Source organism: Sphaeramia orbicularis, chromosome 16 (assembly GCF_902148855.1).
Source record: "Sphaeramia orbicularis chromosome 16, fSphaOr1.1, whole genome shotgun sequence".
Lineage (NCBI taxonomy): Eukaryota > Metazoa > Chordata > Actinopteri > Kurtiformes > Apogonidae > Sphaeramia > Sphaeramia orbicularis.
This window is the reverse complement of record NC_043972.1, coordinates 42328008-42355868: the sequence shown is the minus strand read 5'-3', so window position 1 is coordinate 42355868 and position 27861 is coordinate 42328008. Positions and strand designations below refer to the sequence as shown.

Here is a 27861-nt window from a genome sequence, read left to right as displayed (position 1 = left end):
CTGTCGACATCTATCACATGAAGGAGACACTGTACCATATATTTTTGCCAGCCGAGCTTTGGTGTAATGAGCACGATGCAAAATCCTACATTGAGTGAACCCATGTTTAGCACAAATTGATGACCTGTGCACCCTTCTTAGGATCTCGTCCCACATACCGTCTCTCCCAAATCTATCGACCAGTCGAGTTTTAATGCATTTGAAGAAAACTATCAATTACTTTGGTTGCATAATTACACGCTGCCTCAGCATAAAGCGTAACTGCATCCAGGATGAAATGCAAAGAATAGACGAACCCTTGGTGCATCCATTGGTGAATATGACAAACAACAAACAAGATGAAAATGAGGCAAGAAATGGCATTGTAATTTTTCCAGTTCCGTTTTTTGACTTTGAAAACTGATTTGCACAACCTAGTTCATTTCCATTATTTGCAGTATATTAAAGCTTAAGTACTTGATCGTTTTTGGTTTTTTTTTTTGACACCATAGTGCAAGTATTGCCTGATTAAGTTATTTTGTAATTGTATTGGTCTCACAAGAAATATGGATTCGATGTATGTTTGAAATTTCTGTTTTCGTGCTGGTATAAATATACTGATAGACGCAGATTCTGCCCAATCACAGGCATTTTCAATCAGAAGGAGGGTTAAACATGTGATTGACATTGATACGACCATACTGCTCCAACCCGGGTCTTCACTATGTTTATACTTAGTCCTTTTAGATTTGAACAGAGAGGAGGAAGAGAAGCATTTTCAATTCTGGTATTTATTCCTGATTTCAGCTCTTGCAGCTTCAATAGTCTTTACTTTATATTAATATGACAGAGTAGAAACGCCTTCAAAGGCCTGCGTTTCAGTTCTATAATGAATATATTTCACAGCCTGTACTTTTTCACTTTTAGCTGAGTAAAAAAAAAAAATGGAATCATTACTTTTACTAGGATCTTTTTTTTTTTTTTGCACAGAGGCATTTGTACCTCTCTTTGACTAAAGAATGTGTATACTTTTGCTACCTCGATTCACAGAAAAAATGTCAGAACCAAAAGTACAGAGATGGAGAACGTCAATAGAAAATCCTGCAGAAAGCACATCAATTTCTAGTCACCGCACATAATAGGAACTGACTGTTAATGCAATTATACTAATTCAAGACTATCCATTGAACAGTTAGCTCAAAGTAATGGCAATATTCACTAAAGCTCCCTCATCCACTTCAGCTGTGTCACTAGGCAACAGACTGTGTCCATGGAGACCCAGAGGAAAGTTAAATCTTTAACCTGTCTCAGTGAGATTACAGGTGCTCTGTAATTAGACAGTGTGTGAAAGTGTTATGTGGAAGTGGTTGTTTTTAGGTCCTTGGAGGAAAAAAAAAAACAAAGATAAAGGCCATTAGAAGCAAAATGAATATGCTGTTGTAAAAATAAGATTAGTCCTACGTATTATGAAGTGCAGAGTCTTGAGGATTGGAGGTTCTTCGCTTGGTGGATGCCTCAGCTGAAAACATGCAGCTCCACCTTTTGGGTGAATGTAGCACCTGCAACAACCTCAACACTTGCCGGAGTACAGTCTTTACTTCGACTTTGAGCTGTTTCTGACAGTGTCCTGCTTCACGGATGCAAATGAGAGCTATTTTTTTATTCAAATGTTTATTCAGAACCGTCTTATAAGATATTATACATGACATCAATCATACAAAGTACACTGTTCTCTTTTTTTTTTAAGAAGAAAAAAAAACAGTATCAATAATGATCATTAAAAGGAAGAAAGAGAGAAAAGGAAAAAAAAAAGGTAGTATAAGTAAATTAAATAAGTATGTAAAAAATGGATAGTAAAAATGATATTAACAAGCCTGTACACTTAGACGACCACACTTTCAGGAAACAAGACAAAAAAAAAAAAGGATGCAGAAATACATATATATGTATACACACAAAGCAGCATTCATAATCATAATACAAAGAAGAAAGGAAAAAAAAGAGCCTAATAGTGCATATGTACATTTAGTAAAGCTTTATTTATATAGCACTTTTTAAAACAACATGTTTTTCAATTGTTGAATTGTTGTTGAATTGTTTATTTGCATGTATACACGACAATAAAACACAATAATAATAACAGTAAAAAACATGCCGGGGAAGCCAAAAACCAAAGTGGCTTATCGAGGGCCTCCCCAAAAACTTGAAATAAAAAAAAATTATTTGCAGTGTCTAATAATGATATACAATCATAAGTAAACAAAATTAACTAAATGAACATGTTACAAAGTGCTTCACATAAAGGAGCGATAGATCAAATTAAATCAAATCAAATTTTAAGCCAATTTACAGAAACCCAACAGAATCCAACAGAATAGTTCTAGGATATTCAAGTACAAAGGCAACCATGAACATAAGAGTAGCACAGAAAAAGAAAACATAAAAAAAAAAAAAACAACCTTGAGGGAAGACAGTTAGTACCATCTTCTATGTTCAGTCAAAGTCAGGTTTGCTAAGGTTATATATGTAATCCAAGGCGCCCAACAATTTTGAAATTTATCTTGTTCAAGTCGTAAAGAAAATGTGAGTTTTTCCATCACAAAAATTTCGTGGATCACGGCTATCCAGTTTTTGAGTGTAGGAGCTTCAGTAGACATCCATCTCCTGGTGGGTGCTTTCTTACGTTAAATATATATTTGTGAGACGAACCTAGAACATCCGGTCTCAAGCCCAAATATGCAGTTTCAAATTTAAATGGGATTTGTCCTTTAAATATCTTTTCCATAGTTTTTTTTTTAAATTTTATTATTATTATTATTTTTTTTTTTTTTTCTTAATTTTATTTCGAACATGCAAAGAAAAATAAGACAAAACAAAGCAAATTAAGATATAAACAAAATAACATTTAAATGGGCAGAATCTATCTTCAAGCACATACAAGTCTGAGTATTGCATGATCGAAAAGGAGTAGGAAGAAGTATAAACTTATTTAATTAGTTTCTTTGATTTGCTTCCAGTAGGTCTGGAGTACAGGGCATTGCCAGAATACATGATAATGGTTTGCCTTCTTTTCCCCACAGGATCGCCAACATGAGGTGTTTTTGTTCAGAAAATGATTCTGAGCAGGTGTTTTAAAGAATCTTGTTAAATTTTTCCAACCGAACTCTCTCCAGGACAATGCTGAAGTGCTTTTCCATTGTTGCTTATCCAGTTTTTCCCACACTTCTAATTGTAAAGAAAAGTTTCGTTTCTATTTCCCATTTTTCTTTTATGTAGGAAGTATTCTCCCCTTTAAGTCATTTAAACCGTTGTATAATACAGAAATAATTTTAGGACCTGGAATAAATGAGAGCAATTATAAAACTGATTGTATTGATTTTTTGTGCTCAGGGCCTTAATTCATTCATTCATTCATTCATTCATTCATTCATTCATTTATTTGGATCTTCGTTAACTTTGACTTAGGACATCGTTATTCTTCCTGGAGTCCGCAACCAACACAATTGTCTTTACACTGTCAAATGACGGTCAAATGACCAAAAACACCCACACACAAAACAACTAAAAACCATTCATCACAATTACAAAACAAAAACAACATACACTACAAACAGAAAGTTAAGGATATTTTTAATTTTGGGGCTTTTTTTTTTTTTTTTTTTCATTTTTTTGGGGGGTTTCTTGCACAGCGCTTTTTACCTTTTTGTGTGTGAATTGAATTGAAACACATTTTTTTAACCCTTTCATGCATAGTGGTCACTCCAGTGGACAGTTATTCTACAGCTGTTCTCTTGTATATTCATGGGTTTTGTTGTTTTAGTTCCATATCAGCCAACACAGTGGACACTTATACATCATCCCATAAACTGCAATTCATCCCATTACTGTAACTTTGCTGTTCTTGATAAACCTGATCTGCAGTAACATGTTTTAGTGTAAATCAATTGTTATTTGTTAGACAAAAAGTTTTTTTTTTTTTTTTTGCATATTACCTCCATGAAGTGAGTAATAACTAGCAGTAGAATATGTTAAAATGTGACAAAACATCAGATTAGTAGGATTAAAATCTTTTGTTTTGTTTTTATCTCACTTTCTGATATTGGGTTTTAAACATGTTTCTTTACTTCAAAAATTAAACACATGGACATTTTTGTAACTTCATTAAAAAAAAACTCAATTGCTTTTTTTTTCATGCCTAAGGGGGGATAGAAACAAGAAGAAAGAAAAAAATCTTGACTATGGTTTTCATAATTTGTGCACAAAAGGGTTAATGACCAGACATAGTTTTATTTACAAAAGGCAAAAATGACAAAAAAAAAATGACAAAAAAAAAATGAAATATCCTTCACTTTTTGTTTGTAGTGTACATGTAATACAGGACCTAGTTTAATTAACAGTACCTCCCAAAAAGTAGTTTTTATCATACTTTGTAAATAGTCAGATATATATTCACAGTTATATATCATTGTAATGTCAATCAACTAAACATGAGCAGACACCGAGCATTGTTTGGCAAATAAATACTCTTTCAGTAATTCTTTAAATCTGTATTTGTTATTTTCTTGAATGATTCGTCCCGGCAGAGCGTTCCATATCACCATGACTCTATACATCACAGTACTTTTCATTGGTATTTTTTTATTTATAAATGTATTCTCGGTGTGCTTCCATTCTATTTGGTGGTTTACATTTGTTGGAATGACTTGAATAATTACAGTCTCCGACCCCAGGATCTGTTATCTTTACGGGTTCCAAAAGTCAGAACAGAACTGGGAAAGAAAACTTTTAAATATTCTGCTCCCACTGCCTGGAACAACTTACAGAAGGACATTAAACTGAGGGAACTGGTCTATTTTAATACATTCAAAGTGATTTCAAATCAATGGGAAAAGGACAAATGTGGATGTAGATGTTTTTTTCTGATTGATTGAATTGGGTTTGGCTTGGAGCTGCTTTTAAGGAACATTGTTGTTATACTTTTAGTACCTTTTTAAAATAATGGTGATGTTTTATATGAATGTTCTTATCAGTTTTAAGTTTGTTTTTAGTGCTGACTTTCATTATGTTTATGTATATTAGTGTGGATGTATGGCTGTGATTTCCATTTTGTGTAACTTCTGCTGCTGCTGTTGCTGCCTTGGCCAGGACACTCACTGTTGGAAAAGAGATTTTTAATCTAAATTAGCTTTTTTTCCTGGTAAAATAAAGGTTACAATAATAATAATAATAATAATAATAATAATAACACTGGTCAACAACAAATTTATTGTTTAAGTTTTTTGAGCTGATTTAGGATCATTTTGGAGTGCTGAATCCAAAAATCACATTAATTTTGCTCAATCAGGTCAACTTTCTGAACTATGCTACATATTGGCTTTTTAACATTTTTGCTTACATTTATGGGCATTTTCACATCATATGATACAAAATTCTTTCATATTTCTTGCAATAAACGAGTTCTGAAGATTTTACTTTTGCCAATTTATGATTAATGTTTTTTTTTAATATTACAGGTGAATGAAATGGCTTCGACTAGAAGATCTTGCAAAAATAAGCCTGACGTATTCTGCTACATCTGCGCTGAATACACCATTGTACCTAACAGGAATCAAGTCACAAGTTTCATAAAGTGTGCTTGTGAAAATGATTTTTTTTTCTCTTAAAACCTATTTGGGGTGAGAACTATATAAAAAAAAATCAACTGATGAAGTCACAAAAATGTAATCAATTTTGTGAGAAGATCAAATTTTTCAAAATCAAATTAGCAAAAAAACCTGACCTGATTGAGAAAAACAGATGTCATTTTTGGATTTAGCGGTGCAAAATGGTCCTAATTCAGTTGAAAAAACCTAGACAACTCGCAAAAAACATTTTTTTGTAACCCAGTGTAATAATAATAATAATAATAATAATAATAACTTTTCATTTTATTTGTTTTCACTTTAGGTATAGTAAATCTACCTTCTGTAGCATGCCTTGTGTTATATAGATGTTCAAGGACAGGCGTTTATGTAATACCCTTGGCAGTTTAGTTATTGATATTTTCCTAATGAAAACAAGTAATGAGGCAATAAATCTGTTCTTTACCTTCAACCAAGCAAGACAGTTATGCATTTTATCGACATTTGTTTTATATGGACAACGAAGTACACATCGTGCTGCCTTATTCTGAACAATTTGCAATTTCTTTATATATTCATATAGGCCTTGTGGGGTTTTCTTCTTCTTCTTCTTCTTCTCCTTCTCCTTCTTCTTCTGTGGTGTGGGAACTGTAACCAACTTTGCCCTGATTTCTTCTTGTGCTGTCAGGAAAGCACATCACTGATCTTGCTTCATTATATTTTAATCTCCCCAGCTTGAAATTCCACCACAAAACTTTAATTTTTAAAACATTTAGATGCATATCAGCAGGTTTTTTGCCACCTAACAGATGAAAACCAGACTCATACTGGCACACACCTTTACAATTCTCCCACCGACTGTATATTGATCTGATAAGAAGGTGGCCATTCTATTTGATTGTAGTTAGAGGAGGATCTATAGATAGTGATGGGAATGGGAGATGTGGGGAGGGCCATTTTTTTCAATGGCTATTGCTGTTACTGTGAAATACGCTCCCTCTGGTTGTGTCAATTAGTTCCCGGGAGCAGCAGCAGAAGTTCACAACTGTTCGCAGATGTGATAAGGGCCTTAAAGTCTAAGTGGCTGTGAATAGGGAGATCAATGAGCAGATCAATGAAGCTGAATCCCCTCTCTTCCCAAAGCCAAAGTGTCTGGGGAGCTCAGCGAAAAAAGCCTTTGGCAGCAGCGGGAGCACTAATACCTTCTAACATACCTGCTTCAGTCAAGAAGGATGATATAGTACTTTAGGAATAAATGTGCTCATTCTCTGTCCATTAATAAATCTGGTAATCATTAGTGGTGTAGTCATGTGAAAAGTGCAATAGCTGGCAAATATTTTATGACAGAAGTATGAAAATGTATTTATTAATTTATTTTTTTTTCCTATTTCACATGTTCATGAACATAGAATACAATAAACAGTACAGCAAGGCCACTTGCTTGGATTACAGTATTCAACAAAAGATATCCATAAATAATACAATAAAAGGAAAATAAAGGCATCACGTTACCATTTCTATGCTGATGTCTTTGTTTTTAACCTTTTCATGCATGAATTATGAGAACCTTAGTCAATATTTTTTTCTTGAGTGTTTTTATTCTTCTTTAGGTATGAAAAAAACAATGCAAATGATTATTTATTTATTTATTTATTTTTTATGAACCTATTTTTCGTGGAGTCGCAAAAATATCCACTCAACTGGACACCATGCATTTAATTTTTGAAGCAAAAAAACATGTATTTAAAACTCATCATCAGAAAGTGACATACAGTGTGAAAACTATGAAATAAAAACATTTTTAATGCCGCTAATTGTTAAATCGCTAATGTTTTCTCACATTTTATCATACTCTAATATTAGTTATTACTCATTGCATGGAGATAATATCCTCCTGAGACCTAGGAATTTGACAGTTTTAGCTTTTTTTACATTAAAAAATGGTCTTGATTGGAAACTGCATAATGCAACAGTTTTTTCAGATACATTTTTAAAATGATTTTATTTATTGATTGATTTTTTTAATTGAATGTCACAGCATTTTTTTTAAGTAAAACTGTCAAACTTTTGTCCCCTACAGAGGACAAAATGCATTGCTGGGTCTCAGGAGGATATGCAAAAAAAAAAGAAAAAAAGAAAAGTTGTTTCAGAAAACTGTTAATTACAGTCTAATAATAATTAGCAACTTATTTACACTCAAACATGTTACTGCAGATCAGGTTTATCATGAGCAGCAAAGTTACAATAATTGTATGAATTGCAGTGTTTGGGAGGATGCATAAGTGTCCACTGCATTGACTGATATGCAACTAAAACAACAAAACCGATGAATATATAAGAGAACAGCTGTAGAATAACTGTCCCTTCTAGTGACCACTATGCATGAAAGGGTTAAATCCAATCCATTTGTCCCATTTTCTATCAAACTCATCTTTTTTTAATCTTAAGGTATAAGTAATTTCTTCCAACACCCATATTTCCTGTATTATATCGAACCATTGTTTGTATCTGGGTGGGTCCGTAGCAAGCCAGTTTCTTGTTACGGCCTTCCTGCCAGCTCTGAGAAGAATTTTGATCAAGTAATTATCTTCTTTCAGTACAACTGTTCTTATATTTCCCTAATATAAGGTGGAACAATTTTTGGTAACCATATATCCTAGTACCTCATTTATCACAGAGTTTACTTACAGAGTTTACTTTGTCTCAAAAAGGTTCTATTTTGGGACAACACCAGAAGATATGTGTATGGTTTGCATTTATTTGACCACAATGCCTCCAACATGTTTTTTCTTTAAATAATTGCTTACTTTTTAAAGAAGTGTGAAATTTTAGACATGCAATCTGAACGTTTTTTTCAAAACCACAAAAAATGCAATGAAAATAGTTTACAAAATATGTGCACAGCCTTAAAAGATACACAAAAACCTGAACTAGTTTTATAGGTCAGAATGACTATTTTGACCTCTGACCCCATGACAAGAAGCAGCACAAACAGTTAGAAACATCTGACATGTGTTAGATGATACGTGGTATAAAACATCAGAAAATTAATGCAATAAATCTCATATTGTCTGAACAAAAGGGTTAAATAATAATAATAATAATAATAATAATAATAATAATAATAATAATAATAATAATAATAAACTTTATTTGTATAGCACCTTTCATACAGAAATTGTAGCCCAAAGTGCTTCACATTGATTGAAAAAAAATACAATATTAAAATACATTTAGATTTGATTAGAAATACAATAAAATAAAAATAAATATAAAAACAGCGCACATTAAAATATTTGATTATGCATAGAATTTTTGAAGTGCAAGAAATAAGATGAAATGTGAGAGAAATACAATAAAATAAAAATAAAAGCAGTGCACATTAAAATATTTGATTATACACAGAATTTTTGAAGTGCAAGAAATAAGATGAAATTTGAAATACAATAAAATAAAAAATAAAAACAGAAATACAATAAAATAAAATAAAAATAAAAAAAACGCACATTCCTGGTTCCTGAATTGTGACCCCATTTTTATCTCCTTTCAAAGGCTAATGAGAATAAAAATGTTTTTAATTTGGTTTTAAATATATTCAGTGAACTGGCTTCTCTAACGTCTTTTGGAATTGTATTCCATAACTTTGGTGCATAGTTAGTAAAGGCTGCGTCCCCCATTTTCTTTGTAATATTTCTGGGAGTCGCTAGTAACCCTGCGTTTGATGACCTCAGTGTTCTAGTTTGTTAAAGACATGTTAAGTCGCACTAAATACAACCACTTAGGTTTATAGAGGCTGTATTTACTCTGAAACTTTAGTTTTTACTGCTGTACACAGTTCACGTTGATAGATTTGGACGTTGATAGCAAAGGGAGGTCACACTAAATATAATCACTTTGATTTATAGAAGCTGTTTTTTCCCTGAAACCTTTGTTTTTAATGCTGTACATACTTCCCATACATCCAGATGGAATCTTAATACAGAAACTGAGACATGCATGAACTAAAACAACAAACCTAATGTTGGCCCAGAACTTTTGCACAATATAATATAATATAATATAATATAATATAATATAATATAATATAATATAATATAATATAATATAATATACAGATACACATGAACTTTATTGATCCCCAAGAAGAAATTCCATTTCTTTTAGTCTAGTAATTATTTAGTTTTTAACCCTTTCAATGCATAGTGGTCACTACAGTGGACAGTTACTCTACAGCTGTTCTCTTGTATATTCATGGGTTTTGTTGTTTTAGTTCCATATCAACCAACACAGTGGACACTTATGCATCATCTCATAAACTGCAATTCATACCATTATTGTAACTTTGCTGTTGTTGATTGGTTCTTGAGTAGAAATCAACTGTTAATATTTATTTTTTGCATATTATCTCCATGAAGTGAGTCATAACTAATATTAGAATACGTTAAAATGTAAGAAAACATCAGATTAGCTGCATTAAACATGGTTTCATTTCACTGTTTTCATATCACTTTATGATATTGGGTTTTAAATACATGTTTCTTTGCTTCAAGAATAAAATTCATGGTGTAGCTGAGTGGACATTTTTGTAACTCCATGAAAAACAGGTTGATTTAAAAAAAAACAAAAAACAAAAAAAAAACAATCACATTGGGGGTTTTTTCATGCCTAAAGAGGAATAAAAACACTCAGGAAAAAAAAAAATCTTGATTAAGGTTCTCATAATTCCTGCATGAAAGGGTTAATCACAGTTGCAGTTTGGATGCATGGATGGATGGGTGGATGGATAGTGGTGGTAGATAGATAGATAGATAGATAGATAGATAGATAGATAGATAGATAGATAGATAGATAGATAGATAGATAGATAGATAGATAGATAGATAGATAGATAGATAGATAGATAGATAGATAGATAGATAGATAGATAGATAGATAGATAGATAGATAGATAGATAACAGTGTAGCAGCAGCATGACACACATTCAGTAACAATATAATACCACAGCAAACATGAGTAAAGACAAATATAACATAAGAACAAACACTATACACTGTACACTATAGATAAAAGTCTAAAAACATCTGTGTAGAATCTGGATAATAACTGTATACTGTGCTGAAAAATAACTGTAATGTGCTGAAATAGAACTGTAACATGCAAAACAAACTGGAACATTCCAATTGGGAATGTGGCAAATGACATTTAAGTGCAAATGGATTTATGAGCAGAGACCTCAGACAGAGGTGAGTTTATTGTACAGTGTTATGGAATGGAGCAGGAAAGATTTCCTGAACCTGTCCGTTCAACAGCAGAGCTGCAGCAGTCTTTTTGAGAAGGTGCTCCACTGTCTGTCCAGTGTGTGGTGGATTTCCAGATTTAATCATAATACAGGGACTTAGAAATGTATATGTGTTGTCATTAGAACTAAACCAACAAACCTGATGTTGGCCTAGAACTTTTGCACAGTTCTATATAGTATTATAGAATAGAATAGAATAGAATAGAATAGAATAGAATAGAATAGAATAGAATAGAATAGAATAGAATAGAATAGAATAGAATAGAATAATAGTACACAGTTATACAGATAAACCTTATTGATTCCAAGGGAAAATTCAGTTTGTTTTAGTCTATTAGTTATTTAGTATTTCATCATAATTCCACTAAAGATGCCATTCATTTCATATAATTTCTAATATAAATGTTTCATATGCAGGATTTGTACATGTTTAAGTCCTTATGTGCTGGCTGTTTAATGCTGGGAGGTGGTTGTTTAATAATTTAATAATACAGACACTCAGAATTCCACGTGTGCGATTGTTCTAACTTTCCTAAACCACCGAACCGAAAGCTGACCCAGGCTTTTTCTACTGTGCTCTATGTTTCATTCTGTACTTGATACCCACAAACACTTCATAATTTCATCATTTCCTTTTTACAACTATGACTCAGGGCTGAAAAATGCCAAACTATCTGTTTCTATTTAGTTTCTTGTTAACCTTAGATTGCACTGAACATGAAAAGGCATAAAGGAAAGTTGGAAATGCTACTGGTAAATTCTGTCTAATGCAACAACCAAGGTATGCCTCATGGCTATTATGAAATATAGAAGATTGTGTGTGTGCTTGTGTGCTTAATAAGCTCATAACTGTCTGATTTTTATGTAGAGAAGTTCAGATTTTTTGTGAAAATCCTTCCAGTTGCTCACAAATACCTTCATGTGTAATTACTCTTGACTGACTAATAATATTATAGCATGATTGCTGATTATAACTCTATTATTAACCTGTTACCTCCATTTGAGGCTGAAATCCTATTCACACCAGACTAGTATTACATGTGGACCTCTAGTATTTTATAATAATTACAGAGGTTATCTGTGATCTTTATCCCATGCAAAGTAAAAATTCCATCGCACTTGACCTACCCTATTTCAGTAACCACAGATGCCCTAGCTGTGACAATAGTCCCATATGAATTAACATCGCTATGATTTGGTGGAATTTGCAACATTTTGTTCTCGCTGCCCATGATAATGGACCATGGAGGCGGGTCTGTTGATGATAAATGAACATTCTAAAGGTATTTTGGGTGTAAATTCATGAGGCTTATGAGTGATATAGCATTGATACTCACTGTAGGAGCAAATTTAAATCTGTCAGAAAAACATCAGCTCCATTTTTCTTTCTTTCAACTGTTATCTGTAAGAGCTGATCCTTAACGTGACATCAAATCTGGGAAATAGCTGCGTACACATAAAGTCCAAAGACTTGTAACAAAACTAAAACGGATAGCATATGATAGTAAATTTATGCCATCCAAAATTGACCAAAACTATAAATATTGGGTAACCAAAGGAGTTACAGCTTGGTGTGTTCTGGAAAATAATGGGAGGCTGGTGAGTTTCCAAACTTTGGCACTAAAATATCAATTTGAGAAACATGATTTTTTCCGTTATCTTCAAATGAGAGACTATTATAAAGGGGAAATACAGGTGGGACCCTCCGTGGATGAGAGCAATGTGGTTCAAATCATGACTAAAGCATGTAAAGATAGTAATATAAGGATAATCTCAGCATTATATAAAGCCTTAATAAGATAAATCTCGATAAGCAAACAACTTACTATGTAATAGTGAAATGGGAAAGAGAATTTGACATAGGAATTGATGATACAGATTGGCTAAACATGTGGAAATTACATCATACCACTACTAGCTCTCGGACATGGAGGGAATTTGCCTGGAAAAATCTTATAAGATTTTTTATTTACACCCAAGTTTAAAAGTAAAGTTACAGAGGCTTCAGGAATGTTGGACAGAATGCGAAGAGATGGATGTTGACCATTCTCATGTTTTTTGGAAATGTTCAAAAGTTTCGGAATATTGGGAAATGATCTGCAATGTCCTATGTCAAGTATTAGGATTGTAACAAGAATTGGATACCAAATTATTTATTAATTGAGTGTTGATTCATTGATTAATTTAATTATAGATTTATAACCAAACTTAAACTTAAATCAACTCAAAACAATAATTTGGAAATCTTGCATAGGTTGATAGTTCGTTGACTGCACAGATGAACCCATGTGTGAATAATAGTACACAAAGCACAACTGAGGCAATGGATTTATATACATATAAATACTTTATTAACTAAACTAAGACACACAAATGACCTAAAGACAAGAGACAAATACAACCAAAGGAGCAGGAGATTATGGACAGGAGAATATGTAGATTAAGCTGGCAGACAGCTATATTCAAGATATTATAATGTTAGTGAGGTTACGTTGAGGTAAACCTACTTAAACTGGAATAACACCAACTCAGATAAATCAGGAGCAAGTTTTCTTACAAGTTGTTGCGGTGCGGATGCAGCAACTGGCACGGCCTTGACGGCGGATGGATGAAGTCTTCTGACATAGGTCGAAGCAGGAACAGGCTGTGAAGCGACGTGCTTGCGCTGGAGGCCTGAAGGTCTGGAGTTCTGAAGTTCTGAAGCTCTGAAGTTCTGAAGTTCTGCTGGCTGGAGGAGGTTCACAGCTGGCTCTGGCGGCTGGTTCTGGAAAGCTCACCAGGAGAAGATGGAACAGCTCTGAGAGCCAAGGAGATGGTCAAGACTCCTTGGAGAAAGCTCTTTGCTCTTAGGTGAGAGCTCAGAAGAGGTGGAGAAAGCTCTTTGCGTAGGTGAGAGCAGCGAGGGTGGAAAAAGCTCTGCTCTGTGAGAGCCTGGGAGAGGTGGAAAAGACTCTTTGCTTAGGTGAGAGCAGCAAGGGTGGAAAAAGCTCTGCTGAAAAGTTGGTTTCATTTACTTTTATAGTTTGTCCAAAAACCAGCTTGCCACGCCTTCCTCGTGCATATAGATGAGTTATCGATGCCTTGGGGCGTTGCCTTCTTTGTCTGTTTTCGGCGGGAAAACGCCTCCTTTTGCCGGTCATTTACATATTTCAGAGTATCATCTCTCTCTCCCCCCCTTAGGAGAGGGAGAGAGGACCTCATGCAGACTTGTAAGAAAACTTCTCCCAACCTTAAATAAGATCCTGAAATAAGATCCTTAAACTTTGTACATCACCTGTAACCTCACTTAAGCATCAGTAAAATAATAGCATGATTATTCAGACATGCTATAAGCAGTGATACTCTTACTTTCACATAATTTACCGTGAACATGAGGACACACATATGTGAAACCACAGGTCAGGCAAATGGCTTAAGTATTACATGCATAAAAGAGTTAACGTGCTGAGTTAATCAACATTAACACATAATGTAATACATTATTTACATGGCACATATAGGGATTTTATCATTCAGTCCTTTGTTCGTTTCTGGGTTCATCTTCACCTCTGGATGAGCACATAATGAAACACAGATGTTGAGAGGACAACAGTCACTAAGTGTAAGCAAGTTCCATTAGGCTCATTCCTTAAGATCATCTGTCTTCGTAAATGTCATTTGCAAAGGATGTCCGGGCATTGACCTGCTAAACAACCAATCAGCATGGTTGTTCAGGAATTTGGTTTGACACGGAGAGGAAGATAATATAATTTATAATTCTGTTTTTGAGTCTGTTCACTCACTCCACCGTCATCCGGCTACAGGATACACAATTCCAAAGAAACCTGAAATTCTTTATTTATGCAACTTTAGTGATGGCACTATACGTGAATACGATAAATATTTGGTAAAGGTGATGTTGATAGCTGCAAAAAAAAATGTATAACGAGGAATTGGGGGAAGATGAACGTGCCATCAAAGGATCAATGGATAACTACGATCAAGGACATAATTCTAATGGAAAAACTAACTCACAGATTGAGACTACAAGAACCACAAATGAACAAAAAGTGGAAAAAAATGGACATTATATAAGCAAAATAATTGATAAGACTGTGCTACCCAGACTTATTTATGTTGTTGTGTTTTCTTTTTGTTGTTGTTCTTTTAAAACTAATAAAATATAAGTTACAAAAAAAAAATTTAAAAAAAATTGGGAAATAGTCTCAGAAAAAACAAGTGGTTCCAGGCACAACAAACCCCGCCCCTTGCACATATTGTAACTTATTTTGGCATCGATCCAGCTGATGTCATCATGTCTATGTATGTGTTGAGGTCATCATATCAGTTGCCTCTATATATATGTGCCAAGTTTGAAGTAAATTGAAGCAAAATTGATGTTTTTATAGACATTTGAAATTTCGCCCATTATAAGTAAATGAAAGAAAAAAAGGATTTTAAAAATTCATTAAAAATTTGGACTTAGACCTACTTTTCCTAAAATGTAATCAGATCTATTCTGGGTCAGTGGCAATCTATAAACTCAGTTTGGTATGAATTCAACTAATAGTTTGGCTGCTATAGACATGTGAATTTTTGCCCATTATAAGTAAATGAGGGGGGGGAAATAAGATATTAAAAAAATTCATAAAAAATGTAAACTTTGACCTACTTTTCCTAAAATGTAATGACATGTATTCTGGGTCACTGGCAATCTATAAACCACATTTGGTATGAATTCAAACAATAGTTCTGCTTCTACAGATGTTTGCAATTTTGTCCATTAGAAGTATATAGGGAAAAAAAAGATATTAAAAATTAACTAAAAAAAATTGGGTCTTTGATCTACTTTTCCCAAAATGTAATCAGATCTATTCTGGGTCACTGGCAATCTATAAATTCAAATTGGTATGAATTAGCTATGTAACAATTACCGGTATAGCGGTAAACCACAGTAAAATTTCCAATGGTTAGTATTACTCTTTAAATTCTAATTATCATGATAACCGTGTTCTGTTACCGCACTTTGAAAATCACGGTGATACTGCTTATTTCCTGGAGAAGCAGATCACCCTAACGTGTTTTTAAATCCTCATTCCTTCAGTATATCTACATTTGTTCATTAAACAGTTCAGGAAAATATGATTGTGTTCCGCTTTCTGTTTGTGTGTGTACAATAGTGTATGTGTGTGTCATTGTGAATGATTTGAAAATAGTCAAACAAGCTCCACTATGACCTGTCCAAATACTTTTTTTCCCACTCAAAAAAACACAAAGGAATCAATAGAATTGATAAGGAATTGGAATTACTAAGCAGAATCGACAATGGCACTGACATTGATAAAATCCCCCCCCCCTCCCCCCCAGTGCAGATATCTCTTCTGGCCATAAGGTGCCATCTTCAGTGCACATTTGTAGGTTTGATGTTTACATGTTAATATTTTAATGTTTCTGCCAACAGAAAGTAGATTGTGCCTGTTATTTCTTTTTTTTTTTTTCAAAACTAAACTTGTTTACATTATTTCAGTGTGTGTATAAGTACTTTTTGAACATTTTGAGCACATTTCAAAAATACCGCGATAGTAATGATAAACATGATAATTTTGGTCACAATAACTGTGATATGAAATGTTCATATCGTTACATCCCTAGTATGAATTCAACCAATAGTTTTGCTGCTACAGACATTTGAAATTTCACCCATTTTAAGTAAATGGGAAAAAAAAAATAATTAATTCATAACAAATTGTAACTTTGACCTACTGTTCCCGAATTGTAATCAGATCTATTCTGGGTCACTGGCAATCTATAAACCCAATTTGGTATGAATTTAACCAATAGTTCTACTGCTAGAGTGTTAACAAACAAACAAACAAACCGAACCATCAATAATATCGCTTGCCTCCCCTTCAGGGGGTGGGGTAATTAATTAGTAAGAAACAAACTTTGTTTATCCTACAAAATGCACTACTTGAAATACAGACATGAGAAGGTTAATTTCTAAATTTCTTGGTCTACATTTTACACTAGTCTTGTGCAAATAGGGCTTAAAGGGGTCACATTTTGCTAAACCCACTTTTATTAGTCTTTGGTTCATTTATTTGTGTATTTGGACCCTAATAGTTCAGAAAGTTTGAATTTGAACCCTCCAGGTGCTGCAAAGCTATTTTTATATTCATTCCGGCAAAAATCGAGTGGATTTCTACAACCCGTTTCAATTCCTGCTTAATTTGTTACGTCTATAATTAGTTACGTTACAACATTTACACATACTGTATAAGATCAAGACTTCCAACGAACATTTCTCTGAGGACACCATAATTGTTTATCAGCAGCGGCGGTTGTAGCCAGTTCTGAAAATATATCCAAACGTCAAATTACCTAAAATGTTCAGTTGTTGGTTGTACAGGGTGAGTCAGAAAAAACGCTCTTTCCATTTAAAGAAATTGTACTGCTAAAATGGAAACACTGATTTTTCTTTTGACCATACAGTCATATGGATGTGGTTATTGAGCATGTCTGGTGATGTAGTCATAGATTTATTGCATTACATAAGAGAGAGAAGGTCCATTGTTTATCGGGCACTGAAATACCTGCCAACACAATGTATGCCACAGTGAACAAACTTGAAATTGACAACAATTACAGGAGTCGGGGCTTTGCTTTCACACTCAGGACATAGGCCTACATGACAGTGCCCAGGGAGTTTTCATCATGGCAAGACCACAGCGATTGCAGGTATTATTTCCTCATCGAGTTGTCTGTTTGGGTCAGGAGAGAGAGTGGCCACCTAGATCCCCGGACTTGACCCCCCTTGATTTTTTCTTGTGGGGGTATCTTAAAAACCGTGTGTATCGGACTGTTCCACAAACTCTTCAGGAACTCCGAAATCGCATCACGGCTGAAATCCAAGCCCTACGACGAACACGAATGGCGAGAAGAGCTGTGTTAGAGATGCGACAACGAGCACAGATTTGCATCAATCTGAATGGTAGCCAGGTTGAAGGTCGTGCCGGACGACTTCGTTGAGACAAAACATTTTGATGGCGAGTAAACATGCTGTAATGGTTGACAATTTCAATTTCATTCACGGTGGCATAAACTGTGTTGGCAGATATTTCGGTGCACAATAAACAATGGACATTCCCTCTGTTATGCTATGCCATAAATCAATGATTCAATCGCCAGACATGCTCAATAACCACATCAATATGACTGTATAATCAAAAGAAAAATAAGCATTTCCATTTCAGTGGTTCAATTTCTTTAAATGAAAAAAGCGTTTTTTCTGACTCACCCTGTATTAAGGAACACTAGTGGTTGAACGGGACAGAACAGCACAGTCAACAACCTGGAGGGGGTGGGGCATGAAGTGGCTCATGTGCATTTAAAGGGCCAGCGCTCAAAACGACCCTTCTGGCGTCATTACTCAGAAATAGTGTTGAAGATGGACCTGTGGAGTTGAATTAATGAAGAATCCAGACCCAAGCAGAGCATTTACAGTTTATGTAGACCACAGGGAAATGTTTTAAAATGCATAATTCCATTTAAAAAAGCAAAATATCACTCCTTTAATATTACCAGATACCTCAGACCTAAATATACATTCTGTTTGTAGGTTTGTAATCTGACTACCGGACACTTCTACCAGTTCCGTGTGTACGCTGCCAATGCGGCCGGTGTCGGGAAGCCGTCTGAGGCCAGCGAAGCTTTTCTGTGTGAGAAGTGGACGATGCCAGAGCCAGGTAAGAAGAAAGCTCCACGACAGTTCAGTCAAACAGGAAATCACACAGAAAAAGTAAATTACTCATTTCATGTGAGCATCTTCGCAGTAAAACCCATGTCATTACTCTGCCGACCTGCTGGCTCTGCTAACAGCTAAGGTCACATCGCATCATAGTTTATTGTCTGTCACTGGGAGAGAGGGAGGCGAGGTACGTTCAAAGATCATCCATCACATATGGAACCCATTTCCACTTACTGCCATTATATGTAAGGACACCTTTAAAAGCACATACAGTCTGTGTAGTATAAAATATCCAGGTCTATCGGGTATAGTAGGAGAAAATGTCTTTCGGCGTGTCATATCAGTAAAATACAAAACGAAGGTTGAGGTCAACTCTATCATATTGTAGCTGAAATAAAAGCTAGAATGATAGCTTAGAGGCGGAACTTGATGGCTGAATCCATTGTGTGGTACTGTAGCTATATCCCATAATATTACAGCGAATCTTGGCTCGTATGCATGCTGCTCGAGTGTCCTTGAGCAAGACAAGAAACCCACAAAGGTGGTGTGAAATCTGAAATCTGAAAGCTCGAGAACAAAAACAAATTGTAGCTTCAGGAAAGGATCGCATGAACGCCTCATTCTGATCACACACACAGTTTGCATTGAGTCAAAACTACACACACAAATACACACACACACACACACAAACATAGACCAGTATGTTGTCGCCCAGACTAGAGTCCAGCAGTTCTAACTCCGCTCATTTTAGCTCCTCATGACATTAATATTGGAAATGGAGAGAGGCTCTCAGACATGCCACTTTTAAAGCGCAGCTCATTAATCTCAGTAAATGGGCTTCCCTCTATGCCGTTAATAATTTAAAAGTGACCGAAAATCATTAAGCAAATTAACTACCATGTGCTGCCATGAAGTCAGTTAGATTAAGGAGAGTCACTGTACTCCATTTGACTTTACTGTTCTCCTCCCTTTTCTATTATGATATTCACAAACAAGTCTTGTTTGGTTGCTCCGGAGATGATCGGGGCGGGCATTTTCACACACCAATATGTTTCCCTTGTTTTGTACTTTATTTCAGCCTTAACCCATAAAGACTCAGTGCTACTTTTGTGTCAGTTCCCAAACGAATTTTTCTCTATATTTAACCTTTCTTAAGTGATTTATCACCATTGATTGTAATATTATCCTCCTTGTTTGTGTTTTGTCATTGTAAATCATGTATTTTCCCATATTTGATTTACTGATTGTGTAGATTTTCATGAAAGCTCAGATTAAACTTGAGGATTATTACAGTCTACTCTCGTTAAACCGCCCGCCGTTATACCGCCATTTTCGCTCACCGCCGACCAAAACCATTGCACAAAAATCCCCAATGCATTATTCCATTAGCTACCGCCATTTCTGCCTATCGCCATCCACCAACCCAGTTCCATGCACAAACAACACTTATACCATTGATTTCCCGACCGTTATACCGCCAGCGTGATTGCCATCGAGTACACATAAATTTTAACAATGCACTGAAACAAACGCGCCAGACGCTGATCGCGACAAGCTACGAGTAGGTCTACGGAACGGCCACCGTTCATTTATCGCAGAACACTCAGTAGGTCAGGATGTCGGGAAGAGGACGTGGGATTAAGCCAAAGCCTCAAGATGATGGGGTGTCATTTCCCGACACGGTATAATAATGCTTAAAATGTTTCCCCACTTTAAATGATCCCTTACAACATAACAGAATCAAGATTTATTTAGAAACGCAATTAGAACGGGTTAACGGAGGCAGCATAGACATCATATAGTAAAGACATGCACATTATGGACGCAACCCGTTGTAACGCCATTTTCGCTATACCACCAATTTGGCCATGAACGGAAGTTGGCGGTATAACGAGAGTAGACTGTATATCAGAAACAGAAAAAAACTGAAGAAAAAGTGACTTTTTCAGGAAAGATATCATTAACCAAACATAAAGCCAAGTGTCTCCATCCACTGTCATTGAACCAACTCCATGGGTTTTACTGGTGAATCAATGTTGTAGAAGATGACGGTGTTTCCACGTTCAGTACGGAGCCTCTGAACGTCCAAGTGAGTCATATCTGATGATAAAAATTCACACAAACCAAGACTGGATGGAATACCTGGGTGTTGTTCTTGTCTCCTAGCTTAAACCAAGGATGCACTGGTTAGTGACTCATGTAGACTTGGCTGGCAAATATCCCAGGATGCAATTCGTCCTACTGTCAATTTCCTCTCGAAGGCAATAGCGGCTTCTGTGGCAATTTAACCCTTTCATGCATAAGTCACTGCAGTGGACAGTTATTCTCCAGCTGTTCTCTTGTATATTAATGGGTTTCGTTGTTTTAGTTTCATATCAGCCAACACAGTGGACACTTACGCACCATCTCATACCCTGACATTCAGACCATTACTGTAACTTTGCTGTTCTTGATAAACCTGATCTGCAGTTAGATGTTTTAGTGTAAATCAATAGTTATTTGTTAGACAAGAAGGTTTTTTTTTGCATATTATCTCGATGAAGTGAGGAATTACTAGCATTAGAATATGTTAAAATGTGAGAAGACATCAGATTAGCAGCATTAAACATGTTTTTATTTCATTGTTTTCATATCCCCCTCTGATATTGGGTTTTAAACACATGTTTCTTTACTTCAAAAATTAAATGCATGGATATTTTTGTAACTCCACAGAAAAAAAAACTCGATTGCATTGTTTTTTTCTTGCCTAAGGAGGAATAAAAACACTGAAGGAAAAAATCTTGACTAAGGTTCTCACAAGTCATGCATGAAAGGGTTAATTCAAAAATGTTTTAGCAGCTAGATGATGTGATACAATGTTGGAACATGTGGAAGAGGCGGAATAGCAGGAAAATACATCTTTAACCCATAAAGACCCAGTGCTACATCTGTGGTAATTCCTAAATTAATTTTTCTCTATTACTACCTTTCATAACTGATTTATCACCAATTTTGTTTTTTTTTAAAAAATAATATTATCCTCTGTATTTTGCATTTTTTGGTGTGAATCATTTATCTTCCTATATTTAATTCACGGATCATGTAGATGTTCATGAAAACTCAGAGTGAATTCAAAGTTAATTTTATCGAAACAGAAAAATTAAGAAAAAGTGACTTTTTCAGCAAAGATTTTAATAACAATGTAAAAACATGTGTCCATCCACTGTCACTGATCCAACTGCATGGGTTTTACTGGTGAATCAATGTTGTAGAAGATGACGGTGTTTCCATGGTAACTACAGAGCCTCTTATCTGAAGACCATGAAAAGACGACAAACTGTATTTTACACCAGTTTTTTACATGTATTGATAGAATTAGTGGATCAACAGGTATTAAACAGTTTAAATCAGTAGATGGTTTGTGTCACCGGTGGCTGTTTGGGTCTTTATGGGTTAATATGTGTTTATCCAGTTTTGAAGAATATACATAATGTGCATATTTTTAGCGTGAAAAATGTCAAATTAGGTGCATTAAGCATATTCCGTAGCAAAATTGTGTAGAAATAGAATAATGTAATGTAGAATGCAACGTCAATCGATTACTTGATTAGTTGAGTATTTTGATGATGATCAATATGAGACATTTTTTAAGAAAACAAAAATTCTCAGATTTTCTTTTTTTCTGTGACACTAGACACATTCCTATTTTATGATGAAAATAGGAATTTGAGGACATTGTGTTGGTCATTGGGAAGTACTTTTTCATAATTTTCTGATGTTTAATTAATTGAAAATATAATTAGCAGTTTTATCAATAGTTCCTTAAACACCTTAAGTTTTCAGCGGTGTTTCCACGGTAACTACGGAGCCTCTGAATGTCCAAATTGGCCATATCTGATGACCATGAAAAGATGACAAACTGTATTTTACACCAATTATTTACATGAATTGATAGGATTAGTGGATCAACACTTATTAAACAGTAGATCAGTAGATGGTTTTGGTTGCCAGTGGCTGTTTGGGTCTTTATGGGTTAATTTTTTTTCACATGGAGGATACGTGTACAAATATTCTGACTTGCACTCTCCTTTCTCAGGTTGCCCTTATGACCTGGAGGTGAGGGATGTGAGGAATGACTCTGTGGTGCTGCTGTGGGCTCCACCTTTGTATGAAGGCCAAGGCCCCGTTACTGGCTATTTGCTGGAAATGAGTCAAGGGGAGCAGTCGGACAATTGGACGACAATAAACGACAGTTCAGTCTCTGACACTCAATACAAGGTGAGGAGTCACTCTGTGTAATGTTTACACACTTACTTCTATAATAACATGTACAGATCCACTCATATACTGTGGTGTTTTATTGGTTTTATCAGAGAAATTATCAATTACCTAATGGCCAGCATTATTACAAGTTAAGAAATGAATGTATTTAATAACACTAAGTGCCAGTAAATTATTCCTTTATAAACCTGCCTTGAGGTATAAACTGGTGTCTTCCATCCATCGGGTCCACATGGATGAACTCATAAGTGTTAATCTGTTCGCTATAACATCCAGGTGTCAGGGCTTCAGGAGGGTCAAACCTACCGTTTCCGTGTGTCGGCTGTCAATGAAGCAGGAACTGGATGGGCCTCACTGCCCTCTGAACCTGTCATAGCTCAGACTACAACAGGTAATCCACCACACCCCTAGATTTTAAGATATTACAAATTGCATTAACCCTTTAAGTGCCAAAGTCGCAATGTTGTGACAAGCAAGATCACTGAATAAAACAGACCATAGATCCAGAGTGGCCAAATTGTGTTAACACCTCCCACCAATAGATGGCAGACATGTGCTCTTTCAGTCCTAACACCGTTTCAAAGCATGTGTCGATTCAAAGTGAAGAGGAGAATCCAGATTTAAAAGCATCATTTCAAGCTGGTTCAGTAAGTAAAGTTTATTACCCCGACCCCTGAAGGAGAGGCAAGAAGGATTGGTTTTGGTTGAGTTTGTTTCTTTGTTAACACTCTAGCAACAAAACTGTTGCTTCAATTCATATTAAATTTGGTTTACAGATTGCCAGTGACCCAGAATAGATGTGATTACATTTTGGGAAAAGTAGGTCAAAGTTAAATTTTTTTAGGAATTTTTAAAATCTTTTTTTTCCCCCATTTACGTATAATGGGCGAAAATTCAAATGTCTGTAGCAGCAAAACTATTGGTTGAATTCATACCAAATTGGGTTTATAGATTGCTACTGACCCAGAATAGATACCATTACATTTTTGGGAAGAGTAGGTCAAAATTTGAATTTTTTATGAATTTTCGAAAATCTTTTTTTCCCCATTTACTTATAATGAGCAAAATGTCATATGTCTGTAGCAGCAAAACTGTTGTTTGAATTCATACCAAAGTGGGTTTATAGATTCCCACTGACCCAGAATAGATGTAGTTACATTTTGGGAAAAGTGGGTCAAAGTTCAAATGTTTTATGAATTTTTAAATTCTTTTTTTTTTTCTCCCATTTACTTATAATGGGCGACATTTCAAATGTCTATAAAAACATCAATTTTGTTTCAATTTACTTCAAACTTGGCATATAGAGGCAGTTGATATGCTGACATCACCACATGCATAGACATGATGATATCGGATGGATTACTGCCAAAATAAGCTACAGTACGTGCGAGGGGTGGGGTTTGTTGTGCCTGGGGCCACTTGTTTAGTTTCAGTTTTGATAGATAAGGACAGATTTGGCTACTCTGCTGCTTGGCCCAAAAGTTACTAAAACTTCCTGCATTTTACTGTCTACTAATATTTAAGTTAATTTATTTTAAGGATAAGATGACGAAAAAACAACAACAGAAAAGCCCAATTTTTCTAAAAGTTACGCAATCCAATATGGCCGCCGCTCCATGATGTCCCAATATGCAAATTAGATTAATACATTTACTCCCATCATAACCTTTGGGTCATACCAGCTATGTTTCTCATTTACAGTATTCCTTTATCTCTACCCACTTTCAAACTACAGCTTTTGATTTTTTTTTTTAAATTTTATTGAACCAGATAGAATCACTTTGAGATCAACATTTCTTTTGCAAGGGTAACCTGGCCAAGAGGTCAGCAGCACACGCCATGAAAGAAAACAGGTTTTACAGACAGGTAGTAACAAGAAATTAAAACAACCAGTAATAATATTGTAATAACAGAAAAGTTACAGTTTTTTAAAGTGTAGTTGATAAAGTGCAAAAATTTAGTTGAGGTCAAACCAATTTAAAAACACAGGTATTGTCCGACTGACTATCGCTGTCTCGCTGGAAATCTTGATATCGAAATGGAATGTTTTTGGAAAAAAACTGACGTCTAAGGGGTTAAGTGTACGAAATATAATGTGATCTGCAGATACAAATTTATGGTAATAACGTTTCTAGTTTACTGGGGGCGGGGGGGGTTGTTGTATTTGTGTTATTTTTAATTAGCTTGAGTTTATTACTCATCTGTAAGATTCATTACTGGTGACAGTTACTGTACGCATCAGTGCGTCTTGTCTCGACTAGAATGTGACAGGCGTTGGTTACGATTTATAAAGTCTGTAATGGTAATTTCTTCTTAAACTGGTCCCATAGTCATTATGTTGTGATTTGATGATGTGATTTGCTATTGTTTACAACACCCATTAAAACTTACTACAATTATACTTATAAATCAGTGTAAAACTATAATGATAAACTGATCCAGTCTAAAAAGTCAGCTGTTTTTAACTGTGGACTTTTGTTGTTTGCTTTTTCTTGACAATTCTCTTCATGCGTATTCTGATTAAGTGTGTATCCTTCAAGAATGACTTTTTGCCACTAGGCTTTTCTTATTCAATAGCTAAAGGCATGTATTGCAGATGTGCCAAATCCATTAATGTTCAAAGAAAAAAAAAAAAAAAAACAACCCTGAAAATGCATAGAGTGTCACTGAGAGGTGACAGAGCTTCATTACAGTGCAAAAATATGAGGCCATTAGCAGGTTTTGATATTTGAGCAAGGTTATAATGACCATACATGTATATTTCTGTATATGAAGATGCAACTGCAATATACAGGAAGTATATGGAAGCATTAAAAACAAACAATTCAGAGCAAAAATATGAATATTATAGAAGCTGTATTGGATCATCTACATAGAAAAAAGATAAAAAGCCCAAGTACATAGAATAACTTTTATGAAGGAACCTTGTTCAACCAATTCAGCCTGTGCTAAGTGGAAATGGAGGTCAATCTGAATACTGACTTTGCCTTTAGAAGCCATTCATTTCTGCTTTTTTACATTTTATGACTGAACACATGTATTTCTTCCAGTATTTTTCTATTATGTCTTCATATCTTCAAGACTTAAGTGGAAAAACTTAAATGTTTTATCTGACAGTTTAGTTTGGAGAGAAAAGATGCCATATTAGCCTGAGGAATTTTTTTCAGTAGCTTGGGGAGTTTTTAGTCAAATAACAACAAAAGCCAGTAGAGAATGTAATCTCTCCACAAACAAAGGAAAACCCTGAATATTGTCTGCTCAAGTGAAGATTAACTCAAGTGTTTGCACAGTACTGTAAAAGAACCTGGTTTTATTCACATCATATTATATTTATAGTATATAATGTAACTCAGTAAATGGTATGAAACTATACTGAAGCATAATGAATAAATCACATTTTCACAAAAACATTGCTGGAATCCTGTGGTGCACAAGTCTGGAAATACATAACATAGGCCTAGTCATTTTACGATAAATTTATGATATTCTGCCAGGTAAAAATTTCATACTACACATTTAAAAAGGTCATATTTAGCTAAACCCACTTTTATTGATTCAAAAATTTCATGCGAAGGAATGCTTCTCGGACTAAAAAAGAGTTTGTTCGAGGTGCTCTTTGGAAAAAGGGATTCAAAAAGTAGATATCAAACTGGAAGAAAAATCCAAGGCACTCTCTTTAAACATTCAAATGCCTTTACTGTGCCATGTTAATAAAGGGATTTTAATGTTTAAAGAGAGTGCCTTGGATTTTTCTTCCAGTTTGATGTCAACTTTTATTAGTCTTTGGTTCATTTATTTGTGTATTTGGACCCTAATAGTTCAGAAAGTTTGAATTTGAACCCTCCAGGTGCTGCAAAGCTATCTTTATATTCATTCCAGCAAAAGTCTAGTGGATTTCTACAACCTGGTTTAATTCCTTCTTAATTTGTTACGTCTATAACTAGTTACATCACAACATTTGCACATATAAGGTCAAGACTTCCGACGAACATTTCTCCAACTATGACATAACTGTTTGTCAGCAGCAGCAGTTGTAGTCCATTCTGAAAATATGTCCAAACTTCGAGTCGATTGCCTAAAATGTTCAGTTGTTGGTTGAACGGGACAGAGCAGCACAGCCAACAGCCTGGAGGGGGTGGGGCTTGAAGTGGCTCATTTGCATTTAAAGGGCCAGCGCTCAAAACGACCTTTCTGGTGTCATTACTCAGAAATAGGGTTGAAGATGGACCTGTGGAGTTGAATTAATGAAGAATTCAGACCCAAGCAGAGCATTTACAGTTTACGTAGACCACAGGGAAATGTTTTAAAATGCAGAATTCCATTTAAAAAAGCAAAATATCACTCCTTTAAATTAATTAATTAGTTCATTTTCCATGACCATTAAATCCTCTGAGGGACTGCAGGCTGGAAGGTGGGACTCACCTTGGAAATGGCATCAGTTCATCACAGGGTTGACAAATAGAGACGAACAACCATTCACCCCTATGCTAATATAAAGTGAACCCAGTGGTTCCTTGCTTTTTTTTGGATCATGACCCCATTTTAACATCACAAATTTCTGGCGACCCCAGACATTCAAAACTGAGACTTTTTTTTTTTTTTTTTGCTAAAATTAATTTGCTTTTGATCATGTAATAGTTTGCTATACTATGTTGCAAATAAACATTAATTTTAGACCACATTTAGTCTATATAATGTATATTTTTATGGACAGAGGCAGTAAAGCCAGGTGTAGATTACTGCACAAAGTGAGAATTTTATTTTCCTTGGTCAGGATATGTACAGTCAGTCCAACTTGGATTTACAAGGCTGACAATTAATACTGAACAAACAAGAACTCAAACTATGAATTATGAAAGAGCTGCAGCATCTGAAACCGACCACAATGAACATTTGACAGATAAACAGTACCACAGTGCTTCAGTTTCACAGTTTATCATGTCTTTTACGGATTGGGATTGTCTCTCTCAACTCA

At 35.0% G+C, this 27861-nt stretch overlaps 1 protein-coding gene across 2 annotated transcripts in view; it reads left to right on the top strand.

Moving 5' to 3' along the window:
• myom3 (myomesin 3) overlaps positions 1-27861 on the top strand; it is a 249462-nt gene that overhangs the window by 167973 nt on the left and 53628 nt on the right. For both annotated transcript variants that reach the window (XM_030159207.1, XM_030159208.1), the window contains exons 19-21: positions 18498-18624; positions 22702-22883; positions 23163-23277. In XM_030159207.1, the coding sequence (XP_030015067.1) occupies positions 18498-18624; positions 22702-22883; positions 23163-23277 (424 nt within the window). The remainder of the gene's footprint in view (positions 1-18497; positions 18625-22701; positions 22884-23162; positions 23278-27861) is intronic.